This window comes from Ovis aries, chromosome X (assembly GCF_016772045.2).
Source record: "Ovis aries strain OAR_USU_Benz2616 breed Rambouillet chromosome X, ARS-UI_Ramb_v3.0, whole genome shotgun sequence".
In the NCBI taxonomy this organism is placed as follows: Eukaryota; Metazoa; Chordata; class Mammalia; order Artiodactyla; family Bovidae; genus Ovis; species Ovis aries.
The window spans coordinates 137,014,237-137,025,780 of NC_056080.1; the positions used below are offsets into that span (position 1 = coordinate 137,014,237).

Genomic DNA, 11,544 nt, shown 5'->3' on the forward strand with positions numbered 1-11,544 from the left:
TCATAATGATTTTACCTACAGTTGCAAGCATCTATTATAGTATGTCTGTGGGACTGGCTTTGCCTGTGTATTTACATTTAAAAATATATATTATTTTATTATCAATTACTTTCATTTGCCCTTCATGTTGTAGCTAAGATATAATAATATTATTTTTTTGATACTGTGTACCAATAGGTTATAGTATGTATAAATTTCATTTAAGAATTTCAAAGTAGGTTTTAAGAAATAAAGGAGGTATTGGGTTGAGAATCAGAGCAATGGAGTAATTAATACTTTCAGACTGCATACTTCTTGTTTCGTTTATGATTTTCCAGAGATAGACATCTGGGTACTCTGTGAAAACATGGGACAGATGGCACAAATCCACTAATATTTAATGAAAGTCTACCTTGTGGAAAGCACTCACCAGCTTCACAAACTTTCTTGCCAAGGCTAGGGAGAATAATTTGCATGTCTTTGATGATAAATAAATGTAACTTCTTTACCACCATTAGATGAAACTACAAATTGGACAATTTTTGCATAAAGTCTTTGTTCCTCTCCTTTCAGCACAAACCTTTTAAGACATTTCTGTCTAAACTTAACAAAATATAAACCTAAGTGTGTATGTGCTTGCCTATGCTTAGTGTAGAACAAGTTCCTAGCTCGATTGCCCCAAATCTCTTTCCTGTCTAGTCCTTCCCAATTTTCCAAAGGTTTCCTTCAGGAGGTATCTTTGAAACATGCTTCCTGAGTTTTATCTCTTGTCTATTTCAGGCACCTGCCCCTTCTAGGATAAAACCCTTAAACTATAATTTCATCCATCTTTACCTACCAGATTATTCCCATTCCCATATGACTGTGCCAAACTGATATATAGGAACAAATAGCCACTTAATTTTGACAGTTTGAAAGCAAACTAAAATTGTTTTCTTCTTGCTCCTGGAGTTCTTCTGCCCTTGCAATCTTGAACTCTATTTGAGGTGCATGTTAACATGACATTTTGACACACTTAGTTACTACCCTTGTCTTGCAGAGCTCTACTGGATGAGTCTAAGATTTGGCAAGGAACCAGTAAGCCCTTTTATTTCCATACATTGCAGATGACACTACTGATAGTAGGGTTGTACACTTGTACAATGTTGGCTGAAAAGTCTAATGTATGGTCCGTTACTACCATATAAACAGCAGTTTCTTAAAGTTCCTGTCACCAGTCTGAGTCCCAAAGTGCTTAATCAATAATGAAAATCTTACTTTTTTTTCATATAAGCTGGGATGAAGAAACTTTAGCTAAATGGCAGGCTTAAAATTCTTTTACAATGTAACTAACTTCCTTTAAGGAAATCAATAGAGATATAAGATATTATGGGATGATTTGAGAGAATAGCATTAAATATATGCATTATCATATGTAAAATAGATGGTTAGTGGGAATTTGCTTTATGACACAAGGAATCCAAAGGCTATGCTCTGTGACAACCTAGAGGGGTGGGATGGGGAGAGGGTTCAAGCGGGAAGGAATATTTGTATACCTGTGGTTGATTAATGTTGATGTATGGCAGAAACCATCACAATATTGTAAATTAATTATCTGCCAATCAAAAACAATTTTTTTTAAATATCACTGCCTATTTGAGCAGTTGGCCAGGACAATTAACTGATTACTGATATTCATACACATATTTCTATTGTTTAGTCACTAAGTCGTATCTGACTCTTGCGACCCCATGGACTGTAGCTTGCCAGGCTCCTCTGTCCATGGGATTTCTCAGGCAAGAATATGGAGTGGATTGCCATTTCTTCCTCCAGAGGATCTTCCTGACCCAGGAATTAAACCTGTGTCATCTGCTTGGCAGGCATATCCTTTACCACTAAGCCACCTCACAAATAGCGTAAGTAACTTTAATGACCTTTGATGCTTAAGATTTAGCTTTTAGTTTCTGTAATTTAAACTGTGGCCTTCCCAAGTGGTGTTGATAATAAAGAACATGCATGCCAATGCAGGAGACATAAGAGATGTGTATTTGATCCTTGGGTCGGGAAGATCCCTTGTAGGAAGGCATGGCAACCCACTCCAATATTCATGCCTGGAGAATCCCATGGACAGAGGACCCTGGTGGGTCCACTGGGTCACAAATAGTTGGACACAACTGAAGCGACTTAGCAGGCACGCATGCAACTTAAAGTGTAGCAAAATTTTCTCTCCCTACTGATTTCTGTTCACTCGCTACCTCCCTTTCTCCTTTCTCTCCTCGCCAACTACACTCCAGTCATGTTCTGAGATGCCTCTAGGCTTTCTCCACCACCTCCACCAGAGGAGCAGCTGCCACTGCTAACAGCAAAGAAGGAAACTGGAAGGGAGGAAGTAAGAAGGAAAGGACGACAGAGTATTATCAAGAAGGAACAGATGAACCAACTTGTGGTGAGTCTGACCCTCTTCAAGCCCTTAAGTGCCACTCAACTCCCATGCCCTGTCTCCAGTCAGTGCTGTCACCTGAGAAGCAAGCATCATCTGAAGGGAAGCAACTGCCATCACCTTCACTTTGGAGCTGATCGCAGCCTTGAGATAACTGTGTTTCCACCTCTGCTTGAACTAGAAACTATGTAGACATTCCTGGAGCAAAGGGTGGTGAAACTTGTCACAGGTCCTTCTGGAACTGTCCAGAGTGCCAGAAAATTCAGTAAACAGCCAGATTGGCAGAATTGCAGCTGGTCTATAGATCAAGAACTCTTTGCCATCTGAAGATCCAAACATCAAGACACAACAACAGCAGAATGGCTTTCCATTAATGTTATTGTTTGATTGAGAAGCCAAGAACTATTCTGCATACTTTGGGCACAGAAACCTACCTGATTAACTCTGCCTCACAGTGATGGCTGAAATTGTTTGTACAGAGAACCCAGTAAATCAGTGGTCAGGATTCCTTCTTCAGCTGGTAGACAGTATTATAAACTCCAACAGCACAGAGCACATGAAGCAGTCAACATTGGATGCAATTTGCTACATCTGTCAAGATATTCACACAGAGCAGCTGCAAGGTCCATCCAGTGAAATTCTGACTGCCATAATCCTGGGGAAGTTGAAAGAAGATCCTAATAGTAAAGTAAAGTTAATGACTACGAAGGCACTCTTGAAGTATTGGAGTTCATCAAAGCGAACTTTGACAAATAATCTAAAACACAATTTCTTTTCCAGATAGTCTATGAAGCAGCCAGTTATCAAGATTATAAGGTGTTAATGACTACATTACAGAATCTGGTGAAGAAAATGCCCTTGTATTGTCAATAGTGGAGGCACATACAAGTGCTGCTCATTTTATGATCACAGTTGAAGTAAAACAGTGACTTTGATGAAGTGGCCCTGTAAGGAATAACATTCTAGTCTAATATCTGTGATTACAAAATGGATTCGGCCACTGAAGCTAAAGAGGCAGCAGAACAAAGAAGGTCCCAGAGCACACAGCAAGATCTGTGCTAAGGAAACACTGTAACGGGGATTTCAGTTCTCACACATCACTAGAAAAAATGATGTAAATGATGGTTCTCCTGACCAACTGATATGAAGATGACATTGTCTCACCTGTTCTTCCCTCTTGTACAGAACAGATCAAGAACTCTGATTACTGATACCAGGATATGATTGTGAAGAATTTTGCCTGTATCTTGAGAGAAAATAAATCCAATAAACTCAAACTCTTAGTTATACAGGTAATGCTTATCTCAACATAATTCATCAAAGACTCCTGTGGAAGTTTGATATACAAGTATATAGACCAGGGCCAGATTTCTCAAGTTGCTCCATGAAGCTGCCTTAAGTGAGGTCTTCTGGGTTCCCTTGCTATGGTGTCCGAAAGAAGACCTGAATGCTGATCATCATGGCATCAAATGTGCTCTGAGTTTTTTCCTATCTAGCTGAAGCTGTTTATGAAACCTCAGTGAGTGATGATCAGAAAGAAACAGCTACTTACTGCTGATCTTCATATTACAGAAGCTCCTAGAGATTGCAGACCAGCCTGATGGTCACTAGAAAAACCCGAGAAGTGCTTCATGTGAAGCTTTGATGAAAATTGTGAAAAAGAGTAACTAATACTATTACCCTTCAGTTCAAAAACTGACACTGGCAACTCTAACTGCAAAAAAATGTATTGATGGAGATACAGTCACATACAAAAGCACTTCTGATAAGTTCCAGTTCAGTGGCCTTCAGTCTTTACTCCACACAGATCTTCAAAATATTCTCTGAAAAGTGCAGCATCAAGGTGAGACAATGTTAAGGATTTTTCAAAGAACAGTTGGATCTCGGGGATGCAAAAGGGTGACTCAGTTAATACATCAGAGGAAATGTTGCTTGGTGAATTCCTAAAGTATATAGAGGCCTCTAAGTTGTCCTGAGTATGAGTATTTCATTGAAAAATTATATTGAGTGCAAGGTTTTATTGGAGACTGTAAGATAAGTGGAAGATTTATGTCACATCTTGAAATCCAATATCTTAGTTTTTGTTGACAGAGAGCTTGGGAAATGATAATGTCCACAGGTCTGTGAAGCCATAGATTCTATGTTTGGTGATACTGCCTTTGTTATTGGTGGAGAGTTGAACAAATACCTAGAGGTAGTATTGAACACATTTCAGCAAACTTGTGACTCCAAGTGGAATAAATCAGAGCATGACATGGTGGATTATCTGAATGAGCTAAGGGAAGACCACTTGGAACCCTATTCTGTTGCTATCAAGGATCAAAGGAACAAGGATTAAGGGTGGTACACACCCAGACATACTGCTGATGCAAACAAAAATAGAGTTAATTTCTCTTTCTTCACCTATACTGCTAGACTTGAGAATCATCCAAAGAATATTAGGTACCGGTGCTGCTGAGCTAATAAGGAACTTATTTACAGCACTGGGAAGAATGTACTGAAATTAATAGCAGTTAGCTGATGATTCTTGAAGTGTTAACTAAGGAACAGAGATTCAAAACTAGCAAAGCAAAACCATATTCTATGGACAACAAAATAACTGAGGAAATTAAAGAACCAAGGTCAATTTGTAGCCATTGGGATGAAACCCAACACCATCACTGGAAATGTGCAATCTTTTAAAAAACCTAAAAGCAAGGAGTGTTTCACAGATGCTGAAAATACACTGCGTTGAAAATCCTACCACAGAAGGAGCAGCTATTAGCAGTTGGACTGTTGATTAGCTATGTAAACACTGACCTCAGAGAAAACCATTCTAATGGCTACTCTAGGAGCCGTTTTGGGGGAAAAAAACCCAACATAGTGAGTTTACTTAATTGGAGGAGGAGGAGGAAGAAGGGGGAAATAGGAAGGGAAAGGGGAAGGGCAAAGAGAAGGAGAAGAAATGGAGGTTATTTCTTCCTAAGGAATGCTACAATTTGCTTTTTGGTATTTCAGGTGGTACTGAGTGGAATGACTGATTTTCCCAGAGAACAGAGCTTGGGATCAGCTATTGTACTTTGTCATAAAAAGTAGCTTGCACAGACGCTCCTGATGACGACGATGCTGGAGTTGGATTTGTGTACCTTTGTCACCCAGCACTGTGTACATTCAGGGTAAAAGGAAAGGAAGAATACTATATAATCTGAGTGTGACTGAAAGCAGCTGTATCCACATTCTCAACTTCAAGTCACTGAAGTTTATCTTTTTCCCTTGAGTAAAACTGGGACAGGGGAAGGGGTTTATGCTTATAAACACTGCTTTTCATAAAACTAACTGAAGTTCTGTCTACTAATGGACCACAGAATATGTAAAGGAAGAAGAAAATGAAAGAAAAAAAGATACTTTTTAGCTTTTTGGTTGTTTTTAACTATTACCATCATTTTAAGGAAAACACTGACAAATGGTCAGAACAAAAATCTAAAGTTCCAAGACAAAAACAAAATTAAATTTAAAAACCTACAACCTAAACAAACCAAAATGTAAATGGTTGAAAGTAGCAGTACAAAGAGAAAGCTCCCTCTTATACTTCATATGACTGTCTTGATATCCACTCCGTCTATAAAAAACAATGCCAAGGAGTTCACCAAAAAATTTACAATAAAAATAGGACGCTTGGGGCTGGTGCACTGAGGCGACCCAGAGGGATGGTACAGGGAGGGAGGAAGGAGGGGGGTTCAGGATGGGGAACATGTGTATACCTGTGATGGATACATGTTGATGTATGGCAAAACCAATACAATATTGTAAAGTAATTAACCTCCAATTAAAATAAATAAATTTATATTAAAAATAATCAAAAAATACAGCAAAATTGAAGTAACTATTTTTGTCTATAAAATGAGGATGATTTTAACAACCAAACAAAATCTAATAAACTAGCTATTGGAAAATTGTTTGACTTTCTATTATTTTTTATCTGAATGTCTCCAATCTAGTATTTTCTTGCATGTGTATATGCTCAGTAACTCAGAGTAACTCAGGAACTCTTTGCAACCCTATGGACTGTAGCCCAACAGATTCCTCTGGCCAATGGGATTTTCCAAGCAAGAGTATTGGAGCAGGTTGCCATTTCCTCCTTCAGGAGATCTTCCCTACCCAGGGATTGAACTCACCTCTCCTGCGTCTCCTGCATTGGCAGGCAGATTCTTAACCACTGCTATATTTGCTATACTTTAAAACCAACTAACCATAAAAACAGTAAAAATTATATGCTTAAATGATGTGTGTATAAAATTACACCTCCTATGATGAAAACAACACTTATGAAAGGTTTCATGTTCCCACTGAAGTTAAATATTAATATCATGATCTCAAACTTTCCATAGGAAAAACAAACAAATTTTAAGGAAAATGCAAATTTATCCATCTCCTAAAGAAGAAGGGAAAGAAAAGTAATCTTGTCTCCTTCATGTAGATCTATGCTAAAATTGAACCTCATTTAACAGCCCTTTATAATTACATTTGGCTTATGATATTATGTGTTAAATACTCCCAAACTACATTTGAGGAGCCCATGCACTCATTCCAAGCCTGATGATTCCAAACTGATTCATTTTTTTCACAAAGCAGAAACATGAGTAGGTTAGCTTGAATCAAGTCAAATACTGATAAAAGCAAATCTCTTTTGATGGGCAGGCCTCAAAGTTTGCTGAAAGCTGGTTCAACTAAGCATTGATTAAGAGTGTGGATGCTTATCTGATGATTATCCAAACTTATCTGAAATTGAACATCTTTGTCCTAAAAAACAAGCCAAAAACCTGACACTGATTTTGATGTTTTGGTTCATAATAGGTCACAAGTATCAAAAGAACAGCCTAACTAGGAAGTAAAGTTATGGCTGGAAATACAGGTAGGGGGATTAGAAATTAAAACTGTCAGAACTCTGAAAATGTATGGGGGTAAAGAGTCTCAGTGAAGTGGGAGAACATATATAAATAGCAGATGAAAGAGTAGTGAAGGGAGAAGTTTGGTTTATTAGTTTGAAAACAAAATAAAAAATTTCCTTCAATGTTGTTATTTTTGTTTACTTTTTAAACTATGAATTATTCTATTTTGAAATGTCATAACATTGAAAGTGAATATGAGGTTTTTGTGTTCGACAGAAAAAAATAAAGACTTCTGCTTCTGGGAAGACAGAGTATACATATTTTCCCCTATTCTTCCTAAATATAGCTAGCAAATCTTAACAATTATATATAAAAGAGACTTAAGAAAACTAAGAATAGCAGAGAAAATGAAAACTTAAGACTCAAGAAAAAAAATAACAGTTGTTCAAGAGACTACTGATGGTAATGTAAAGTGATATATCCATTCTGGGAAAGAATTCAGAAATTGCTTTAAAAAGTAGACATGCAACTACCATTCCAGCAATTGCACTTCTGGACATTTGTCCCAGAGAAATGAGAAGTTATGTCTGGATAAAAACCTGTATACCATTGTTTATAGTATCTTTACTTGTAATAGCTAACCCAAAACTAGCAGCAATACAAATATGCTTCAAGATATGAATGGTTAAATGAACTGTGGCACATCCATACCATGGAATACTATGCAGTCATGAAAAAGAACAAATCTTTGATATATACAATACCCTGGATGAATCTAAAGGGTATTATGCTATATAAAAAACAAAGCCAATCTTGAAAGGTCATATATGCAATATTCTCAAAATGAAAAAAATCATAGAGATGAAAAACTCCTCAAAACTGCTTTTGAGGAGTTAGAAATAATATGGAGTTGCTGAGCCCGTTAGTGTCCCTGCGGAGACTCAACACCGGCGTCATGTCCCGGTACCTGCACCCCCGCAACACGTCTCTCTTCGTGAGGAACGTGGCCGATGATACCAGGTCTGAAGACTTACGTCAGGAATTTGGTCGTTATGGTCCTATAGTTGATGTGTATGTTCCACTTGATTTCTACACTCGCCGTCCAAGAGGATTTGCATATGTTCAGTTTGAGGATGTTCGTGATGCCAAAGATGCTTTACATAATTTGGACAGAAAGTGGATTTGTGGACGCCAAATTGAAATACAGTTTGCACAGGGGGATCGAAAGACTCCAAATCAGATGAAAGCCAAGGAAGGGAGGAATGTGTATAGTTCTTCACGCTATGATGATTATGACAGATACAGATGTTCTAGAAGCCGAAGTTATGACAGAAGAAGATCAAGAAGTCGGTCCTTCGATTACAACTATAGAAGATCTTATAGTCCTAGAAACAGTAGACCGACTGGAAGACCACGGCGTAGCAGAAGCCATTCCGACAATGATAGACCAAACTGCAGCTGGAATACCCAGTACAGTTCTGCTTACTACACTTCAAGAAAGATCTGAGAAAGCGGAAAAAGAACGAAAGAAGGGCAATTCAAGCGACCAAAGGGTGGGTGGAAGGTGCTGCAGTATGAATACTGTACAAATATTTTGACTCTGGTCTGAAAAGATAAAAGAATGTTATGGAAACTACATGGAATATTTGAAGTCCCTTCAAGTTTGAAAGTAAGCATTTTAGGACAAATAAAAGGAAATTCAACTTTGTACTTGTGGAAACTAATCCCTAAATCTGAATAGGTTTATACTGATTCATGGGTAACAGGTCCATGTTAAATTATTGGAAACTAGGATGTCTGAATATCAAGGAAGACAGCCATAGTCTCTTACAGTGCCTCTATTGGGCTGTCTCAAAGTGAATTGGGTGAGAAAAGGTATGGTCCAATATAAACTTGGTTATCTTTTAAAGTCAGTTCTATTTTTGCTATTGGGAAATCTTGCCTTTGTTTATTATTCCAGTGCCAGTGTTTTCTGCTAATGCTTTGCTTTGTTGGCATCTGAGTTTCCTTACTTGTATGCCATATGTGGTTTACATCTACGTTAAACACGCTCCCTTGTAAATTCCAATTATGATACTTGACATCCAGCTAAGAGGGTCCATCTCTTCTCACCTCTTTCCTAGTCAGTATATACAGCAAACATTTACTGAGCCCTTATTATGCCCCCAAAATTGTACTGGGTAACTGGGGAGAAAAACAGATAAAACTCACTTATTCAATAAATGTCTACTGAGCACAATCTAGTGATTCATAACAGTGTGGCCTCATTGTCTTGTTTGAGGTGTATTATAACAATATTTTACACCATTTATACCCTATGTAATTATAAAATCCAGTATACTATCAAAGAAGCAATTTTGTGGTTATTTGCCATTTAAAAGGATCCAGTATTTGTTTGTATCCCATTAATACAAATAATGAAAAAAATGATTTGTTTTAATCTGTAATAAACTGATTTATTGTGTAGTGACTGTAATATACTAGAGTTATATTTAATTGTTAACTCTGCCTCCTCAAACACATATTAGGCAACAATCCCCAAAATAAGTATTTAACTTTGCATCAGATGTAAAGGAGACTCTGGGTGCTATAATTAAGATTATTTTGAGGCAGACAGAGAGCTGTTAATTCCCAACTGATTTAGTATGTTCTGTAATTGAGAAAATGTTCACCAAATTATACTTTTTAGTGATTTACATGTACATTTTATAGGGGACATGTTCTGTGTATAGCGAATAAATAACTTTTGTAGTATCACAAAATGTTTTGGATTCCTTAGTTCCTCATTAGGATGTGCAGTTTACCTATATATTGATTTCATCACTTGCATATTATATTTTTGTCTTATTTCTGCTGCATTTAAAACTTTTTATCTAAAGTTATTCACCTAAAAATACAGAAGTGTTTAAGCTTTTAGAAAGATTTTGAAAACATAGCAGAATACATATAAGGGAGTTGTGAAATGGAGGTATTTTTACCCCTGCTTCATTTTTTAATATTTCAAACTTGCATAAGACCACACAGCACGTAAGTGGCAGATACTGGTTAGTGTCCATGGTTTTTCATTTGGTTCATCTGTTTAAATCACATAGGTAAATTTAATAACTTACACAATTAATACAATGGAATCTAGAATTCACTTGCAAGATTTAATAGATTTATGAACACAATTTAATTACAAAGAGTTTTTTAGAACTTTCTTGGATGAAAAAGAGGTTAAATGTAATCTAAGATCAGCTGTTGGCAGCAGCTGTCACTCACTCTCCAATCTAGCTTTCCAAATTTCGATCACATTGTATTGCATTTTGAACATTTTTGTTTACAAAATCCTGAGATATTTTGAAGTGGGGAGGCTGTGAACTTGAACAGCACAGTGGTAGCTCAGGAGTAACAGTGTTCAACTAAGAGGTCTGTCAAAGCTTTTTACACCTGGAATCCCAGGTGTAACTGTCCTCATTGATAAATGAAGTCAGCAGCCTATTCACAACTACTGTTATCTATCTGTAAAACATAGCTAGCTGCTATGGAAAAGGTTCCTTTTGGGTTTTCCCTTTGTCCCTCCTTTAGCAGTGTTGGTTATGTTCATTGTGTTGTTCCTCTGTATTCCTAACAGTTGTTTCACCCTTATGTTAAAGGTGGGATTCTTTTCATATTTGGCCTGAAAAGCAAGGTATGTAAATTGATTATTGATAATTGACAGAGTAGTTTGTAAAGAAGTAAAAGGCCTTTTTGTGTCTAGCTTTTTGTAGAGCACATCTCTGAATGCTAGATAATGAAATAAAACTGGTCAAGGATCAAAAAAAAAAAAGAAAGAAATAATATGGAAGAGGGATAAGTATCACTATAAAGGAGCAGAATGAAAGAGATCTTTGTGATAAAGGGACAGTCTTGTATCTTGAGTGTGCTGCTGGTTACACAAATTTACTTGTCATAAACTGACACAGAACTCTACAAATTGTGATGGTTCATGTGTCAGTTTGGCTGGCCACAAAGTGCCCAGATTAAACATTATTTTAGGGTGTGGCTGTGAGGGTGCTTTGGATAAGATCAGCATTTCAATTGTATATGGATTGTCCTCTCCAGTGTAGATGGGCCTCTTCCAATCTACTGAACAGGGCCTGAAGAGAACAAAAGGCAGAGGAAGGTAGATTTTCCCCATTTCTCCTACCTCACTGATTGATATTCTCTGGCTCTCAGACTGGGATTTACCTCATCAGTTCCCCTGGTTCGTAGGCTTTTTAATTCATGGACTTACATTACTGGTTTTCCCAGGTCTTC

At 37.3% G+C, this 11,544-nt stretch overlaps 1 protein-coding gene across 1 annotated transcript; it reads left to right on the top strand.

The window, feature by feature from the left end:
* The first annotated feature begins 8,135 nt into the window (after positions 1–8,135).
* On the top strand, positions 8,136–8,974 carry LOC101111345 (serine/arginine-rich splicing factor 10). The gene has a single exon (XM_027963077.3). The coding sequence runs from the start codon at positions 8,171–8,173 to the stop codon at positions 8,771–8,773; it is 603 nt and encodes a 200-aa protein (XP_027818878.3). The 5' UTR covers positions 8,136–8,170; the 3' UTR covers positions 8,774–8,974.
* The last annotated feature ends 2,570 nt before the right edge of the window (positions 8,975–11,544 follow it).

Bases quoted from the DNA above. Each gene is read 5' to 3' on its own strand.
- LOC101111345 (XM_027963077.3), top strand. From the start codon at position 8,171: ATGGAGTTGCTGAGCCCGTTAGTGTCCCTGCGGAGACTCAACACCGGC.